The sequence below is a fragment of the Sceloporus occidentalis genome, unplaced genomic scaffold (assembly GCF_023333645.1).
Source record: "Sceloporus occidentalis isolate IW3139 unplaced genomic scaffold, rSceOcc1.0.p SCAF_2, whole genome shotgun sequence".
Lineage (NCBI taxonomy): Eukaryota > Metazoa > Chordata > Lepidosauria > Squamata > Phrynosomatidae > Sceloporus > Sceloporus occidentalis.
In genome coordinates, this window is record NW_028316982.1 from 6,968,239 (window position 1) to 6,988,668 (window position 20,430).

General features: G+C 41.8%; 1 protein-coding gene across 1 annotated transcript in view; it reads right to left on the minus strand.

Moving 5' to 3' along the window:
* Positions 1-18,006: 18,006 nt before the first annotated feature.
* Positions 18,007-20,430, minus strand: part of P3H2 (prolyl 3-hydroxylase 2) — a 118,008-nt gene continuing 115,584 nt past the window's right edge. Inside the window, exon 15 of the mRNA XM_089508679.1 lies at positions 18,007-19,483. Coding sequence (XP_089364805.1) covers positions 19,391-19,483 — 93 coding nt within the window. The 3' untranslated portion in view covers positions 18,007-19,390. The remainder of the gene's footprint in view (positions 19,484-20,430) is intronic.

Sequence of the window (20,430 nt, forward strand, 5' to 3'; positions counted from 1 at the left end):
ACCTAGAATTTAAACCAAAGATTTATTTGTTAGGAATGATCAATGAGGGTCTCGGGGAAAAAAATCATGGAAGAGTGTTATTTTACATGTTCACTGCAGCCAGAGTCACATATGCTAAGCTTTGGAAACAAGAAAAAGCTCCGGAACTATCAGAAAGTGCAAGAATATATTGAGCATGATAAACTCACACAATTGTTAAGGGATAAGCTGATACATAAATTTGAAAAAGATTGGATGAGAATGACAGATTACATGATAATAATAATAATAATAATAATAATAATAATAATAATAATAATATTTATTTACATGATGATTAGAATCATAGAATCATAGAATCGTAGAGTTGGAAGAGACGACTAAGGCCATCCAGCCCAACCCCCTGCCATGCAGGAAATCCAACTCAAAGCATCCCTGACAGATGGCCATCCAGCCTCTGTTTAAAGACCTCCAAGGAAGGAGACTCTATCACCGTCTGAGGGAGTGTGTTCCACTGTCGAACAGCCCTTACTGTCAGGAAGTTCCTCCTAATGTTGAGGTGGAATCTCTTTTCCTGTAGCTTGCATCCATTGTTCTGGGTTCTGTTCTCTGGAGCAGAAGAAAACAAGCTTGTTCCCTCCTCAATATGACATCCCTTCAAATATTTAAACAGGGCTATCATATCACCTCTTAACCTTCTCTTCTCCAGGCTAAACATCCCCAGCTCCCTGAGTCGTTCCTCATAGGGCAAGGTTTCCAGACCTTTCACCATTTTAGCCGACCTCCTCTGGACACGTTCCAGTTTCTCAATGTCCTTTTTGAATTGTGACACAATATTCCAGGTGGGGCCTAACCAGAGCAGAATACAGTGGCACTATTACTTCTCTTGATCCAGACACTATACTTTTATTGATGCAGCCTAAAATTGCATTGGATTAATAATGGAAATTAGTTAATGTTAAGTTTTAAGATAAGTGGAGACAGTTCAAGAACTTTTTACAAACTGGCAATCAGCTACAAAAACTTCAAAACAAGGCTATTTGTTAATGTTATATAGAGAATTATTATAGATGCATATGTCAAATAATGAAATTATAGAATTAAGAATAGATGTATAGATTCACAGTTATGTTAAAATAAAAATATCAGATTTATTGGATATAGAGATATATAATCTCTAATATGATAGAACATTGGTATTGGTATTTTGAGAATTTCAAAAGTCATCTATTCTAGGAATAAGAAATTACAGATAACAGAGGAAACAAAATCCGTATGTCCTTTGTTGTAGGTTTAAGTTATGTAAATGTATGGATGTATGTTTAGAATATTTGTTTTATATGTGTTTGTTTAGAATAATTTGTTTATAAGTTTTTTAAAATTTTGTAATATGTTCGTGTGTGTGTGTGTGTGTGTGTGTGTGTGTGAAAAGTTGTACTTTGTATCTGCTGCAGTTGGGTTCCACGACCCCCCCCCCATGGATACCAATACCCTGGATGCTCAAGTCCCATTATATACAATGGCATAGTAAAATGGGAACCCTGATATCAAATTCAACCTAGACAATGAGGCAGTCGAAACAGTAAAAGAGTTCCTGTACCTTGGATCAAATATTGATCAGAATGGGGACTGTAGTCAAGAGAGAAGAAAAGTATTAGGAATGAGGAGGGAAGCTATAAAAGAATTAGAAAAAATCCTAAAGAGTAAAAATATACCACTGAGCACTAAAGTTGGAATTGTACAATTCCCCATCACCATGAATGAATGTGAGAGCTGGACAGTGAAGGAGGAGGATAAGAAGAAAATCAACTCATTTGAGATATAGTGCAGGAGAAGAGTACTGAGGATATCCCGTCCTCTCCTCTTCCTGAGTCAATGGAGTGTAAACTTCTTTTGCACTTTGAACTCCGCTTGCAGCAATGGAATTAAGATGAAGACCAAGGGGGAAAGTGGAAGGAGGAAGAGAGAGAAACTGAGACATATTAAAAGCAACTGAAAAAGTGGGATGCAGGAGGATTAATTTAGATGGTCCCTGTCAAATTGGGACAATTGGAGGGTATGGTGTTTCAGTTTGTCAGGTGGCAAGGAAGTCTTTGAGATAAAGGCCAGAATCCTGTGTGGCAGTTACCAATATGTAAGCATTGTAACTATGAAGTGACTGCTTACTCAGTGCTCACATTTTCCCACTTTGTTGTTGAGGCACATCCTAAGCCGAACCTATCATAGGATTTTTTTGGCAAGTTTCGTCAGAGGGGTTTGCCATTGCCATCCTCTGAGGCTGAGAGAGTGTGATTAGCTCAAGGTGAACCAGTGGGTTTTATGCTCATGTGCAGAATTGATCCTTAATCTCCAGAGTCATAGCGCAACACTCAAACCACTGCACCACCCTGGATCTCTGTTCCCCACTTATCAGGCAACAGTTGCTAGGACTGATGGGGGTCTGTTGCCCTATAACTTGGGAAGCAACCATTTGCATCCCTTCACATCAGTGACCTCTCTTGCAAACAGGCAGAACCAAGATCCCTGTTGCAATTGCACTCCATGCTAGGGAGTGCTTCTGTGGGTTGGTGAGGGATGCAACTGCTGAGTGATAAGGGAACAGGTTCCCATCAATCCCAGTGACTGCTGCCTGATTTTGGGAGCCTTTCACAGTTTCAGGGCATCTCCTAAACTAGGGGCTAGATAAGGATTGTGAATTCGTAGCCACCATGAGTGCATAATTCTGGGTCATGCATGGTAACTTCCATACAGGATCCTGGCCAATTAGCCATGCAGCCACCTTTGTAGAATGCCAAGTGGAGCTGAGGACAGCTTTGACTTTAGTAGGAGATGTCAGAAAATGTAGAAGAGGGAAGAAAGAGTACCAATAATAATAATAATAATAATAATAATAATAATAATAATAAATAGAAAAATTAAGAATCTGTTGCATATGACTATAGGCATTGGGGTGAGCTGATAGGCAACACATAAGTAATTATGCTTTAAGTAATTAACTTGAAAAGAAGGAGGAAATGCAAAAAGAAAAAAGAAGAAAGGAAAAGCTGAACACAACCAGAAATCTACACATCGTTTCAAAATACCGATATTTAGAAACGTTATTATAGTGGTCCCTGCAACATTTTTAAAGCTCCTGCAGCTTTCAGGAGAAGCAGTTCACTTTGAGTAGGAGACAACATACTATGGGAATAATATTCAAAAACATTCAAAATGTGTTTCTTGGGTGTTGAGAAACCCTGAAAGAAGAATCCGACTAATGAGAATTTTTTTAACTTTAGGGCTTATTCTACACTGAATTTCCACCTTTTTTTTTCCTGTAATTTTTTTCTGTGCAGGAAAAACACATCTTTGTGCAGAACTATCGTTTTTTTGCACAGAAAACCATGTCTCTGTTCTCTCACTGGGAATAAACTTCCAAAACTGCACAGTTTCTTAGAGTGAAGTGGGAAAATACGTTTCAATTTTTAAAAAAAGAATAAAGGCATGTCTGTGGAATGTGCTGGGACTGAAGACCATAAAAGAGTCAGGATCATGTGCAACTCCAGAGTCATACTTTTACTCACTTGTACTTTAAAGTGGCACATGATTCATTGCAGGTACGGTACTTTTTCTGCTAAGCACACCCACCCCAAGGGGGAAATACCCAAGCAATGGCTAAGATCTTGCCTCGACAAACATAGTCTGCATCTGGACTGCAGAAATAAATGCAGTTTGACACCACTTTATCTGCCATGGCTCCATGCTATGGAATTCTGGGGTCTGCAGTTTTGTGAGATATCTAGCCTTCTCTGTCAGAGAGTTCTTGTGCCACAACAAACTACAAACCCCTGGAGCTATGGCAGTTAAAGCAGTGTCAAACTGCTTTAATTCTGCAGTTTACCTGCAGACTCAGTCTTCCTATGTTTTCTTAGCCTCAAACTGCAAAGCAGAAGCTGGAGAATGAAGGCTTCAGTGCTTTCCTGGTCATGCATTGAAATAGTCAGTTAAAGGGAACCCACAGGGTCCTGCTGCAGCTGCATGTCCCATCATCCCCCATAACTGAAAAAGTACTACAGATGTCATGTATGTAATTGGTCTAATATGCAGCACCTCAGAAACCCTTCATTTGGGGGCACTGCTTATCTTAAGGGACTGGTTTTGGGAGTCATGTTCAGTTGTCAACAACCATAAATATTAATCCCAAATGTTACAAGGTCTGGTTTACAATCTTGTAAATACTGAACAGGATACCAGCCAATGCTTTGCCAACAATCCTCTGGTCCTCCTGTTCTTTCATGTCCATTTGTTTTTGCAGCTGAACCCATTGATTTGTCACAGGGCCATGTTTTCCTGCTTTTGCTTGATTTCAGTTTGCATTTTTCTGTGTATTTTTAAAAAAGTTAATTCCATTTTTCTTTTCTGTCACCCAGTGAGCTTTGCAAATGTGTGAAGACAAGTTTGCATTCTCATACAAGAAGTCCAAAGAGATACAAAAATGGTGTTTGGATTCCTTTCAGTGTCATGGGAACACGTACATTCCCTTAAATATGCAGTCGTACTTTTTTGTGGTTGTTATTAATTGCTTTCTAGTCAACTTTGATTTATGGTGTACCTAGAAATGAGAGCCCCCAAAGATCCCAGCTTATCCACTGTTCTGTTCAGATCTTGCAAACTCAGGGCAGTTGTGATTTCCTTGATGGAGTCTATCTGCATGTTATGAGGGCTTGCACTTTTCCTGCTGCCTTCTACCTTACCAAGCATTATTGTCTTTATTAGTGAATCCTGTCTTCTCATGATATGACAAAAGCATGAAAGTTTAGTTATCTTGGCTTCTAGAGAGAATTCAGGTCTGATTTGCTGTTGGACCCATTTATTTGTCTTTTTGACAGTTGGCAGTGTCTGCAGAACTCTCCTCAAGAGCCACATTTCATGTGAGTCGTTTCTCTGCTTATCAGCTTTCTTTACTGCTCACCTTTCAAAATCATACCTGGAAATGCATTGGCGATCCTAACTTTGGGGCCCAAACAGACAGGCAAAAATAAAGCTGCTTCAAGTCACTTTGGATGTACACTGTGCCTGTGTCATACACGGGCACCACTTACATGCCTTCCGGCATACATTGGAAGCTGTGCTGGAAGGAGCGGCACTGCACTGGAAGAAGCAATGGCCCGCGCACTGCCTATGGCCTGCGCACTGCCACAGACACGAGCCCCATACACATGAATGGGGCTTGAGAAGCCATGTTTTTTCCCTTTCACGGGGGGTGGGGTGTCCAGAATGGATCCCCATGTAAGGGGAGGGTGGACTGTATGCTGTTTAAATGATGCATGCATCCTAAGAGGCTGGAAGCTGCGCCAAAGCCATGCTCTAGTCCTAAGGACTAGAGCACAGCGTTGGTGCAGCTTCTGGCCTCTTAAGATGCATGCATCATTTAAACAGCATACCTTCAAAGTGACCCAAAGCAGCTGTATTTTGGCCTGTCTGTTCGGGCCCTTTAGTATTCAGTGATATGTCCCTATACTTCAGGACCTTGTCTATTCCTTCTTAGCTGCCCTTTCAGAAAGAGTAGACCAATTCAATTTACCTGCCTTTTTACTAACAGTTAATTTGAATTGCTTTATTCTAGCTGGGACAAACCAACAGAACTCAGGCCAATATATCTCTTTTTCAATTAGTTGATGTTCCTCTTATCAGCTTTCTCCACTCTCCAGCTTTCACAACCAAACATAGAAACAGGAAATACGATGACCTGGATGATCCAGACTTTGGTATTCAATGATATATCTTCACACTTGAAAAGTGTACACTTTGAAGTTTTAATTGTTGTATATCTCCTGTATTCATCTCATGGATGCATAAGTGGAGTTCCACAAGCGTAACCATTGCACAAGCAGGTGTTCATTCATCGATGATGTGTACATATTTGTTGTAAGTGTCTTCAGTGTCCCACTTGATTCACTGGGATGCCAGAAACGGCTGCTGTGCATTATTCCACAGTCAGCAGACACACTGGCAGAGATACCATCAATTGCACAAAGTCAGTGTTCAGGAGGTGGATGGATTAGTGTAATCAACGAGTGTGTGCAAATTTATGCGATGCAGATGCAATATGGGATCTTGGCCATGACTTTCTTTGAGACTATGGAGTCTAACAAAATTTCTCCCCATAATGCTACATGGGAAATTCAGCCCCTTTCATTTTCTGCCCCATTAGAATTCTACAAATTGAGGCCAATTTTCTTCCAAAATGGAGCAGAAAGAAATTCTCAGTCACACAGAGTGAAACCATGGCAGAATTAGATGCTGACTGAAGACAGAAGTGCTATTTATATTGAGGAATTTGGGACCAAAGTGGAGCAAACATCTCAATTTATTTTCTCTGTGTTTTGATTGAATTTGAGCCATTTCACATTGCACAATTACAAATGCCATTCCTCAGTTTCCCAGCCACTTCCACAGAGGGATTTATGCAGTTATGAGACACCAGTAGGATCCCACCCTCCATCTTGCAACCTGATATGAAACAAGGACAAGACGAAAGTGGAGCTGGGATTTCAAGAAATTCAACAAAACTGAGATGGAGAGGTGTCCCTAAACCTACTCATGCATTGGTACTCTCTGGCTCTACCTGCATATTTACATGGAGATCTGGTTACCAGCCCAGCTGATCTCATTTTTCTCCTTGGCCAAATACTTGCTATTGGGCTCAGGCTGTCTAGGGGATTCTGCAAATTTCACTCCAAAAATAGCTTTCCTCAGATCCCACCTAATCCAGAAAGGACTGGAGATGTCCCAGGATGTTTTTGGTGCTGCTGAAAAGAATGGGTTGGTACATGCAAGGATAATTTTGGAGACCATGAGCTGGAGAACCGAATGAAATGGTCAGAAGCCCAGGGTGTTCCTTTGTGCTGAATTTTGCATCTTGGCTGGAAGTCCTTATCAGTCAAAACTTTGGCCAGAGGCTGCCTTAACACCATCACTCCTCCTCCTTCTCCTCACTGCCTTGTTGAATCAGGGAGCTAGACACCAACCTGTTTCTCATTCAAGTTCAACAACCCACATCAATCTCATGAGTGGATTCCTTTCTGAACAATCCCTTGCATTGCATTAGCTTGTCTGTGCTAATCCAGCAGCACGGGATTATCATGCTGCATCCATCATCCCAAATCAGGCTACTGGTCTCTGCTTTGCTCATAGGGCTCTGGGACAAGGTTGAATATTTTGCCTCTCTCCAGGGATATCACGTGTTTACAACAAAGGGTTGCTCAGAAGCAAAAGCAGTCAAAAGTTTTGTTCAATTACTTTGAAAGTCCAGAGATGTATCCACATTGCAAAGTTATAACACTTTGATGGCAGCTGTCATGGCTACCAGTGTGGCTTGTACTTTCATGAGGGACTTAGTATTCTCTGCTGTTCTATTGCAGTAGATCTAGGGAAGAGAGTAGAGCACCCTAGTACTGAAGTGGAAATACCATCAAACTACAAATCCCAGGACTCCATAGGTTGCAGCCATGACAGTTAAAGTGATATCAAACTGCTAAAATTTTCAAGTATGAATGCATCCCAGGACTGAAGTCCTACACTGTGCTTATGCAGTGTAAATCTGCACTCAAAGTCAAGTGGTGGTTGTGCTACATGCTCCTCCTTTTGCAGAATATTGACATTGTGTGTTGTGCCATAGGGAAAATGCACAGGGGCTGTTTCTGCAATCTCAGCCAATCAAGTTGGACTCTGGACACAGTGATGAATAGTTATGCACCATCCAAATAAGCACAACTGCATGGACAACATTTGCACTTTTGGAACTCAGTTTAGCCAACTGTGAACTGGGTATGGACATTATGCCAGGGTCAAAAAGTGCAGCTATCTGTGTCAGGAATCTTATGTGCACCAAGGTAATTTTCCCAGTCTGTATATCAGATTTGAAAATCACATGGCCCTGTCTGCATCTTCCTGAAATTTATTTCTCAGGCTGGTGTGTTATTTTTCACCTGCATTAAATGGATGTTTCCAGGTTTGCAACATCTGACAAATTTTGCAACTGGCAGTCCCATGCTGGCAGCCATTGAGCTGATGTATTTCTGGTTTCAGACTGGACTACCTGCTCTTTACGTTAACTTCTCAGCTTTTCATCTCGGAAACACGTTTGGCCAAAATTCAATACACACACAGACACACACACACACACACACACACACACTCATATTGTCTAGCTCAGGTCCTTGAAAATTTTTGAGCAATGACCATTGAGTCATCAGTGGCCAGAGGCTTACATGAAATCTATGTATCAGCATTTGGGAGCCAGCGCTTCATCTCCCCCCCCCCCCCCCAATAAATATGTTGGCTAGAATCCTCTGTCCTCTTCTACGCTGTGCAACTTTACATATATTTAAATATGTACCAGAGGTGCTAAGAAACCTTTTGTGAATTGCAGAGATGCATAATGGGACACCAGAAAGAGTCTCCTGAAATGCATTAGCACTTCTCAGGCAGAGTCAAAGGGACTGATGCACAATGGGACCAATGTATATTGATCCAGATGCATATTGGTCCCTTTGTGCATAAGCCCCAATGCACATTGGGTACTTTGCTGGATCTGCTAAGTAGTAACGTAACCGCAGGCCTCTACTGGATAGGGACATGACATCACTGCCCCATTCTAATTCCTACAGGTGTAAATCCACTTACAAAGATGTAAATACCCAACAGAATTATGGCCATTGTGCATAATAGAAAACATTGCAGATTAAATTATACAGGGCAAACAAAAATCATTGTTACGCATAATTTATTAAGCTTGAAGACTGACTTTTCTTGGTGCAGAACGCTGATGGTAAAGGGATGCTCTTGTTCTCACAGCTCTTGTCCAGCTGTCTTCCCATTTATCCCCCCCCCTTAATTTATGCAGACATCTCTTCTTCAATTAATAGGTGAATGAGCCACAGCTCTTGTCTTAAGGGCATAGTACATGTACACATGCTTATGATGGAGCATGTCATATAGTTAGGATCAGACTATAGGAAATGTTTAGGATATTTTTGGAAGCCATGCTCACTTAAATGGTAAAAGATATCTGCTTGTCATAGTACAGTACTGATCTCACCTACTATGTTGCATTTAGCTGATTTTCTTTTGTGATAGGCTACAAAAAGGTAAACAGAGGCTTAGTTTGCTCTAGTGGCTGAGCATGGATCTGTCTTTTTATGGGACTAAAAATAGATGTATTACATGAAATATGCATTGCCCCTAACATCCAGCTTGTTACACAAATTATGTATGACTTCTGCATCCTGTTACAAAAATGAGAAGTGTGCACCTCATTGCAAAACCAGAATCCTCAATAACACAGACAAGGTACTCATTGCAAACATAATCCCTGGTGAAGAACCCTGGAGGTGCAGTGATTAAATGCCTGTACTGCAGCCACTTACTCACAAACCATAAGGTTGCGAGTACAACACCAGCCAGGGGCTCAGGCTCAACTCAGGCTTGCATCCTTCCAAGGACGCTAAAATGAGTACCCAATTTGTTGGGGGCAATTAGCTTACAGTTCTAAACCACTTAGAGACTGCTTAGGTGGTATGAAGCTGTATGTAAATGAAGCTGCTATTGCTATAATCAAGCCACAGTGGATCTAGAAAGGAAGGGCAGACAAAGTATCTCCTGCAACAAGTTCCTAAATGTCCCTGCACCCTTCACACACACCCCAAACTCTATACCCCCCCCCAAAAAAAACCTAAAATGGCCAATAGCATTCCCTGAATCCTCCGGGAGATTTAATTTGTTATTTTGCCTGATTTTCTAGCCAAATAGTTTGATCTAAAGATGTACAAGCTATCACACCTTTTACAGAGTTCTGTAGGCAACCTAAGTGGAATAAACCTGTTTTAGTTTACTTTTAGGGATACTGTGGGAGGCAATATTCTATACCTCCCTCTGTAATAGTCTTTGAGCTAGCTAGACTACAGCAGCTGGAGGGGGAGAATCTTGGTTGCATTTCCACCACTATTCCACCATCATTCAGCTGTGGGTTGCACCCAGACACCGTCTGCCATCAACTCATAGGGAAGAAACGTTTCATTTCATTTCATTTGCATGCCGCTTTTCTCCCAGAAGGGACCCAAGATGACATCAGCCTTTAACAGGAGTGGAGGCTGCTCCTCCTTCCACAGCTGTGTAAGTCTAGCTGGAATGTGGTGGTGTAAATACAGGTCTGTGGAGACAGGTACTGTGCCAGTGTGTTTATTGGATCCCAGGGATAGTGCCTGGAATTCTATTGGGGCATTATTCTGGAATAACTCTGAATTATAGCATTAGCGTGGTTGCAAAAGGATGTATCCAGTACCTCCTTGCGCAAGCAGCCCCATGTTGGCCCAGAAGGCAACAGGCTCATTTGAAAGCTGGTTCTACGTGCAAGCAGGGCTCTGCTTTCCCACAACCTGGAAGGAACAGCCTTCCACAATGGCATTCCCACCCATTCCTGGCATTGACCAGGTTCTTCACCTCCTATCTAGGCATTCATGTTTGCATGTAGTTTTCTCTTGGTCAGTATGTTGAAGTCTGGAATTCCAGGGTTTGAATTGTGGAGCATTTCTCCAAGCTTTAAGACAGTAGCTCCAACAGAATCCAACCAACATGCAGAGGATGGTTTTGCCCCTATTTTGGTTCAGGTTTTGACAGTTGAGACTGAGGGAAGGTTGGATTTCAGTTTTGGATCTGAATGGCAGGACAGATGTAATTTGACATTCAAATCATGTGAAGATTTGGCCCATATCTCTCAGGGCTATTGAAGGAGAGGAGGCTGGAGGTGACGGGGAAAGATTTCCCAGGAGAAAATGTTCCAGGTCAGGCTGGAAATACTAGTAGGGAGGAGATGCTCATCTCTTGACAAAGTGGACCAACCTGTTTCCTCTGGCTGGGATCGCTCTGCCTGTTATCCTCCTACCCCTTCAAGTGATGTATTTCTTTTTTCCCTTCTGTCAAGAGCCACCCCATCACCTGTGGCCCCACCACAGAACCAGGACAGGCAAGAAACACCTTCTGCAACTGTGGGAAAATTCAAGTAAAAGAGGAGGCCTTCTGGATACACAGAAGGCCCTGGAGATGAGGAGACTCCACTGAATACCTAAAGTTAGAATTAGGAGGAAGGTGGTCAGCCTTTATTAACTTCAGTACCACTCTATGCTGTTTTGGTCAGACTTCAGCTGGAATCCTGTGCCCAATTCTGCTCACCTCAATTCAAGAGAGGACAAGGTCTGGAAACCGCCAAGGTGAAAGGTCTGGAAACTACCAAGCCTTCTGGAGAGCAGCTTAGGGAGCTGGATATGTTTAGCCTAGGGAAAGAAGGTTAAGGGATGACATGAAAGCCACTTTTAACTATTTGAAAGGATGTCATACTGAGGATGAAACAAGCTTGTTTGCTGCTTCTCCAGGGACTGGGACACAAAGCAATGAATTCAAACAACAGGAAAAGAAATTCTACCTTAACATTAGGAAGACCTTCCTGACAGTAAGAGCTACTTGACAATGGAAGACCCTGCTGCTTTGGAAGGTGATGGAGTCTCCTTCTTTGAAGGGTTTTTAACAGAAGCTGGATGGTCATCTGTCACAGGGGGTGTTTTGACTGCATCTTCCTGCATGGCCAAAGGGAGTTGGTTTGGATGCCCCTTGAGGTCTCTTCCAATTCTATGATTTATGATTTTATGATCCAGTCTTGTGGGCAAGGAGGAATTATTTAATCTATTTTCTCATGGCTGTGAGAAGCCCTCCCCACCAAATAAATAAATAAATAAATAAATAGATGTGGACAGTTTTCGAGGATTGATCACAGTTTGAGACTAGCTCTCCGTAACAACAAACTAACATAAAAACACTGCCCATGATCCTACATCAAATATGAAGCTGAGAATACAGTTAACCCTCTGTATCCTTGGATTTCTTATCCACAGATTCAACTATCCATGGCTTGAAAATATTGAAAGAAAAATTCCAAAAGCAAACCTTGATTTTGTAATTTTATGTAAGGGACATCATTTTAAAGCTAAAGGTAAAGGTAAGGGTTTCCCTTTGACAAGGTTGTCAAGTCATGTCTGACTGTAGGGGCAGTGCTCATCTCTGTTACTAAGCCAAAACCCAGCATTGTCAAAGATAGCTCCATAGTGATGTGGCAAGCATGACTACACAGAATGCTGCTACCTTTCCACCAAAGTGGCACCTATTTATCTACAGTTGCCCTTCCTAACTCATGGGTCTGAGATCCACAACCTTGAATATCTGCAGAGGAGCGACCACCACTATTTTCAATGGCGTGTATGCCCGGTGCTCACACCCAACCCACATGCATGGGGGTGCACCCCATTCAAGCCTATGGATTTTGAATATGCACAAGCCTCCATTTTCTCAGGGAATCTGGAACGGATCCCCTGTGAAAACAGAGGGCCAACTGTACTTACACTTTTTACACTCTTTTAAACTGCTAGGTTGGCAAAAGCTGGGACTAGTGATGGTAGTTCACTGCACCACACAACACTTGGGTCTCTTGCAATAATCAGAGTCAGTATCTTAGCCACTGAGCCACTGAGCCACACTGTCTCTTTTACTATTGTATTTAAGGTGACCTGGGCATCCACAATTTTTGGTATCCACAGAGGTCCTAGAAGCAAATCCAGCTGATATTAATAGTCCGTGTTACTGACCAATGTATCATCATAAGATTCAGCTCCCCAAACTTCCCATAACAACCAGCAGCCCCACTGAGCGACAGAGGTCTGTTTTGATGGTGATTGTAGCTCTGCAAAATGACATTTCCAGCTGCCTTCTGCCAGCAAATTGTGGGTATGGCAATCAGAATCTGGATATCTGTTGCAACTCTTTCTCTCTCCACAATACACTGATGAAAGGAAGTTGGAAAAATCATCCTACTGCACCTGGATTATCAAAAAAGCAGAGCTCAATTGCTAGCTGTAGCTGGTGGCTGTTAAGATAGTGTTGGGAGGAAGATTGCAATTGTAGCAACTATTGCATGATTGTAAGCATGCATACTGAATAGTTACAAAAGTCTAGATGACACCTTTGCAACTGTTCAACAGAACACACCACATAAAATATGATGTTCTACACAGGAAACTTCTTTTCCACGTACAAAAAATGTGATTTTCTGCACAGATAGTAAGTTTTTTTTAGCAGAAATCTGTCTTTCTGCATAGAAATCATTAAAAAGAACTTTCATTTGCATAAAATTGTATTTGCAAAATTCCATACATTTGTTGTTGAATTCTGCACAGAAAAATTCCCAAACAATTAAGAATCTTTGCAACATCTTGATTTACTTGGCAGGGTATTCCAACATGCAGGAAATCACCTTTTCTTAGAAGACTGAGAAGCTATTGGATATTTTTCACATCCCTATGAAAAGGTTTGGTGGTTTGGCCAAGACTGAAGTTCTTCAGCAGCTCAGGTTTAAGAAAGCCAATGGCAACCTGGAATGAAGCTGAGGTTCCAGTCTCTTATTTCAGGTTCACATGGAGTGCTTTTAATTAACTGGCAGAACAGCCAAAGCATCTTGCCAAACATTTCATTACTGAGAAGGAACATCTTCTTGGCAATGTTTTGGAACCACAGTGAAGGTGCAACAGTGCAACCCATGCAAAATCAAACAATCAGACACTGAACTTGTGGGAATGAGACGGAGGATGCCTTGCAGTGGAAAGGCTGAAATTGCACTTGATGGTGGTAGAGCATGAACCTGGAGGTCTGGGAGGGTGAAGACTGTTTTTGCTTCCCTTATTGTGCAACAATAGCCAAATGGCACTGTGGCACACCCTGGAAGCCAACCATGTACAGGGTGGTGGCACTGTAACATGCTCAAATCTCAGGACCTGCACCTTGTTCTGCAAGATAGTCTTAATGTTGTAGTCCAAAAAACTAACATTCATCATCTGTGGTCTGTCTGATCTACTATGGTTTACTCTGTCCAGCTGCGGACCTCCAGGCAGTGCAGCAATTCCCAAACCAAAAAAACAAAACAAAACAAAACACAAAACAAACAGCTTCATTTATATACTGCTTCATACTGAACTAGCAGTGTCTAAGCGGTTTACAACAATTCCCAAACTCTGCCCTATTTTGTACTTTGGTTCCCAGAATCCCAGACTATTGGCCAAAACAGCTGAGGCTGCTGGGAGGTGAAATTCAGCATACCCGAGGATGAGATTTAGAGAACCAATGAGGCAGTGGGTTGCCTTTCTATTATGTGTTTTCTGCAAATCATTTAAAACAATCTGACATAGCTCATGCCACATGAACCTTATATTCTTTTGTGCTATGATTCCCTGACTTTTGTAAGAGATACTACTCAAAGTACTGGCTTCTTAGCTTTGTTGTTGTGTGCCCTCAAGTCATTTCTGACTTATAATGACCCTAAGGTAGTCTCTGAAACAATCTTACCATGATAGGGCCTATCATGGGGTTTTCTTGACAAGATTCTTTCAGAAAAGGAAGGCATTGCCTTCCCCTGAGGCTGAGAGCATGTGACTTGCCCAAGGTCACCCAATGGGTTTAATGGCTGAGCTGGGAATCAAACTCTGGTCTTGAGCCCAACACTCAAACCACTAGACCATGTTGGCTCCACACTCTGTGTTTCCTGTTTTAGTAGCTTGTTTTCTGCAGGTACATTCTGGTAACTTTATTGTCTACATTTAGATTCATATAACCATAGAAACATAGAGTTGAAAGGGTCCTCCAAAAGCTAAAACCTCCTGCTCAGTGCAAGATCTCCAGCCAGAGCATCCCCAGCAGGGAGCTGTCCATTTGGCCTCATTCCCATTTACATATAAATCGCTCTGTGATCCAAATTGATGGATCAGTTCAGCAGTGGAGTGTGGTTTCTACTACATTTGCTCCAATCACATTTTCGTGTTGTAAAATGAAATAAAATAACCCACTTGTCGTTCACTTTGACAAATGAATCGATTCAGTTTCAACTGTTTCCTGCAGGAGTTTCTCAAAATAAATCGGTTCAATTTGAAGTATTTTGGGTGTTTTCTCTGTCCATCACTGCAATCGCATTTATGTACTTCCATATGAGGGTCAAAGGGTGAGTGAACACAGGCTGTTAATTTCTGCTTCCGCACCCAGCGACTGCTTATCACATCATAGCAAATCGATTCCAATCTGCATTTTTTTTTTACACTGACACTGAATGGATTCGTCAATTTGATTCTTAAAATTGGTTTTTGAAATTGATCCAAAAAGACACGGAAAAATATCAGTGTTAAAAAGATGTGGGTTAAATGGGTCTAGCATATGGCTCCCTCTCCAAATTGCTTCAGCAATTCGGTTCAAGTGCAAACCAGGGTCAGCTTTAAACAGAGGCTGGATGGCCATCTGTTGGGGATGCTTTGATTGAGAGTTCCTGAATGGCAAGGGGTTGGACTGGATGGCCCTTGCGGTCTCTTCCAACTCTACAATTCTATGATTCTAGGGTCATTTAAATCACTTAAACTGATTTGCACACCACTTTAAAACATAGTGGGAATGAGGCCTTTGACAGCCCTTGAGGTATTTAAAGAGTATGATCTTGTCTCACTCTTCTCTTCACCAAACTGAACATGCCCAGCTCCTTCAACCTTTCCTCATGTTTTGTTCTTCATCTCTCATGTAAATGATTTTGCTGGAACAGGGAGCCATCTCTGATGGAGGCTCAGCCATTTGGGGGCAGTGTGTTTTGTTCCCATGCTTCCAAAATATTGTGGTTTTTCAGCCACACAGTAGCTGTGCAATGAAGTTACCAAACCAGTCCGGGTCCCACCCTGCTCCGTTTTCAGCCTCTGGGTGGGGCAATGTGTGGGATACGCTAGATTCCTGCCGAGCTCCGTGGCTTACCTCCCAGGGATAGATTTAATAATCCGTTTACTTCAAACTCAGTGCACTGTATTGTAAATAAATCTTTCATGCTCTCAAGGTGTGGCTGACAATTCAGCAGCTTTCCCAATCCTTCGCAAAGGCTCCTTTCCTCAGCCTGAAGCTTCTTACATTTTGGGCTGGTGGCTTTTCATCCTTCAGGCTCAACTAACCAGAAACCAGACCAGTACCAATGGGTCTTTGATCGCAATTCTCATTTAGGAGACACCCCACAACACAGACTATCTTCGCCATTCCTCTAATCACCTTGGGTTTCCTATTGCAACATACAATGGAGCAATAGCACCACCTGCTGGTTGTCAATAGAAAAGCTGCAGGATGCACCTCAATCCACTTCAGTGTTGTTCACGTAACATTTGTCGTCCTTATACTTCACCTATCACATCTGTATTGTTGTTGTTAACCGACTCACATTGACCTCAACTTATGGCAACCTCATAAACGAGAGACCTCCAAGTCACCCTGTTATCAGCAGCCCTCAGGTCTTGTAAACTCAGGGTTATGGCTTCCTTGGTTGAATCAACCCACCTGTCATGCAGTCTTCATCTGGAATCATAGAGCTGAAAGAGACCCCAAGGGTCATCCAATGCAACCCTCTTCTGCCATGCAGGAGGACACCATCCAAGCACTTCCCTAGATGGCCATCCAGCCTCTGTTTTAATACCTCCAAAGATGGAATGCATTCCAATTTTAGAAGGACATAAAAAGTCCTGTGAAATCAGTTTAAATTGATAAGTTCTGTGGGCAGTGGAGAGCCAGTGAAGGGAAGGTTCAGATCCACATTATTCTGTACAACTGTAATTTATGAATAAAGCTAGAAATACATAGAATTTATTCTCCTACTGAATAAGCTTTAGTGGAAGGTGCGTGGAAAGAACTAAAACACTGTTGAAGAATAACTGAAGTCCTTGCGTGGACTGAAACAAACTAGTTTAGCACACTAATTTTGGCATTAAAGAGAGATTAAAGTGCATTTAAAGCATCTCACAAATAAAGTGAAAATGGTGAGTAATTGTGTGAATGATTATCACACACAATTGCGCAAATAAAGTGATCTTGGAAATGCATTGTCACTGAAATCCTGAGAGATGTGTATTAATGCTTCTTTGTGACCACTTTAGTGATGGGTTTGTATGACGTTGTTTGAAATTGTTTTGCAATTATGCAATTTTTCCGGGATATTCACAGGATAAACTCCCAATCTCCTTTGTGTGATAGACCCCATAATAGTCAATTTGTAACCAGTGAAATAACATACACTTTATAACCATAAGCTTTGATGCCATCATTAATGTAAATAAAAGTTATTTTCCTTTTGTTTAGAAGAGATTTACGTTTAATGTCAAAACACGCTGCCAAGAATAGTAAAAAAATAAAATAAAAAAAAATCTAATAATAAAGAGACTTAAGTCATTTGGAGGACCAAGGGTTAGAGAGCTAATTCTGAGGTAGAAGGAGTGTCAAAGTATTTGTCACAAGACAGGAGAGAAATTCTGTGGTGGTCACATAATTTGGTGCTAATTGGTGGGATCTGAAAGACACAGTGTGGTGGGATCCAAGAGACCCAGTGTGAGGGCATCTGAAAGATCTAGTGTGAGAGATCTAAGGGATCCAGCTTCCACATAATTGAAAGGTGGAATGTACTTCTGACAGATGGCCATCCAGCCACTGTCTAAACACCTCCAAAGAAAGAGACCCCACCATTCTCTGGGGGAGTGTGTTCCACTGTCAAGCAGCTCTTACTGTCAAGAAGTTACTGCAAACATTTACGTGGAATCTCTTTTCCTGTAGCTTACATCCATTGCTCCAAGTCCTAGTCTCTGGAGCAGCACAAAACAAGCTTGCTCCATCCTCAATATGGCATCCCTGGCAGGAGGGGGCTGGGAATGTTATCTTGTTGCACTCCAACTACTTGGTGCATTTAAAGCTTGTCCAGGTAGGTCAGGAAGTTCTCATCCAAAAGAGACATGTGCATGCAAAAGCCACACTTAGGCCCAAAAATGTCATTAACAGAATGTCCCAGAAAAGGCTTATCTGCCTCCAGCATTTCACATTTTTGCACTCCTTTACTAATAATTGGTTGGATGAAAAAATAAAAGAGGAGAAAAAGAGACACATTTTCTGAGTTTTAATTTATTCCTCCTGAGCTTAGACACAACTCTATAGTACACATGACATCCCAGTTCAGAAACTCTGCAGTGCCGACAAGATTCAGTTTATTGTACACCTCTGTGTGAGGCCGCTCATTCCCAAGGACAAAGGGAGGAGGTGCGGAGATGTGATCCAAGCATGATGTCTTCTTGCTGGTGGTTGGGAAAAACAGGTGTTTATGGCACAACTATACCATTGAGCTACCTTGTAGAGGCAGTCAAAAGAAGCCATGGGTGGAAGAAGCAAATGCATTCAAAATGCAGGCAGAAACTATCTCAGTTGAGGGAATATGTGAACAAAGATACAAAGAGATGACCCAGAAGACAAAGTCTTCCTCTTTCCCAGGAGGATTTCTTGAGCAAAGTCTGCAAAAATGAATCAAAGCAGCACAAAAAACATAGCACTATGCTCTTGAGCTGCTCCGACTCAAACCTGTGGGGCATTAACTGGAAATCATCCTGAGGAAAGTTGGATAGGGGTGTTCTCTGTGTTAAATAGTATGTAGAGAGCTCTTGTAGCACCTTTGAAACTAACTGAAATAAAGCAGTTGGCAGCATGAGCTTTCCTAGACTAAAGTCTACTTCCTCAGATGCATTGTGGAGGTGAAAGCCAGGGACAGATCTTCCACTCCACCAAATGCATCTGAGGAAGTAGACTGAAGACTATGAAAGCCCATGCTGCCAATGTCTTCTTTTCAGTTAGTCTCAAAGGTGTTATGAGATCTCTGTACATACTGATTCTACAAAATAACATGGCTATATCTTTGAATTTTACCCCCGTGGTAAATAGTAAGTGTACCAACCCCAGTCAACAGAAGGGTGATTCCACTCTTCTTCCATCTCCCTCCCTTCCTCTGAAAGAGTAGAGTTGTAATTCTTCACTAAGGCTGCATCTACACTACAGAATTAATGTAGCTTGACCCCACATTCACTGCTATGGCTCACTGCAGTGGAATTTTGCAGTGTGTAGTTTTGTGAGATATTTGGCTTTCTCTGAAAGCTCTGGGGCCACAGCAAACTACAAATCCTAGGATTCCATAGGATGGAGCCATGGCAGTGCAAGCAGTGTCAAACTGCATCATTTCTGCAGTGCAGAGGCAGCCTAAATTAGTTTAATGCTAACAGTTTTCTTCCCGCTGAGAGAAGGCCTTTGAAAAATGTGCAGTTTTGAACACCGTGAGCTGTGTCCAGTGCAGAAGGAGGAGGGGGACCCAGGCATGGATGCCCCTCTGCCGTTCCCCGTTAAACCCGTCCATTAATTTATACCGAGGCTCTGTACAAAAATAAAGGGTTCTGATAAGAATCTCTTTTAAAAAACAAATATTAAATAAATATTTTAATTCTGTGTCCATGGGCCTAGTTCATAGCTCGTCTCTGGGGTTGATGTCAAGTTCTCTGGGTCCAAAATGCTCCTGATCCAAGGCTGCAATGACTTCGTCGGCTTGGATTCGTTCCTGAGGGAGGAAAAAGAGAAAGGAGGCCATAAGTGCTCAAGATGGGGATGTGCCAGGAATAATGCGGATCTTTGGGTCATGGCTTCATTCATGCTTTTTGGTAACATGAGGAATACTGAAGGATTTGGGACTCTCTTGGTGAAATAAATAAGATGTAAACGTGCATATATTCAGCTGTATTGCAGCCTAGGTAAATTGGCCAATACTTATATAGCATTCATACGCATAAACTTTTTGTACAGTCAAGGAGAGTTAAACTCAAAAGGTATCATTACATTTGCCAAAAGAGTTCTGGGTGAATTAGAAACTTATACAAACTTTATTAACCAGCATTACAGCTGCCTTTCACTGGCTGGTCTTTTATTTGCAAAGCACCATGTACAGTAATGGTGCCATATAAATAAGTAAATGATGGGTGATGGATAACAACGACAACAACAATTATTTTGTTTTTCAGCAGACAAATATAGAAACACATTTTGAGACATTTCCCCAGTCAATTCACCAGTGTGCCACTAGATGGCAGAAGTACTCCAATCTGGTTATGTCTGTCTGACATTAAGAAATTTTGCAAACTTCATAAACATATAAGAACTTGGGGTTTTAGAAAAGCTTCCCTCATCAGGGAGTTCCTCTGGAAATGACTGCCAAGAAATCTTTCTGTTGCATCCCCCCACAAATATGCCTTCGAAGGTGGCAGGAATTCCCCAAACATCTTAACATATGGACAAACACAGATGGAAGAATACAATCTTTCATATAGTCTACTTCCAAATAGAGATGTAAAGAATATTCATGCGTTTTCCTGCAAACAACAAGAAATAGTGTCTCCTCACATCTCAATGTATTCAAAGAGCTTTTGCATAGTTTTCACAGTTTTGCATTTTTGGTCTTTTTTGGCTAAGGAAAAAAAAGAACTTTGTGCGGAGTACAATCGGGCGGAAACC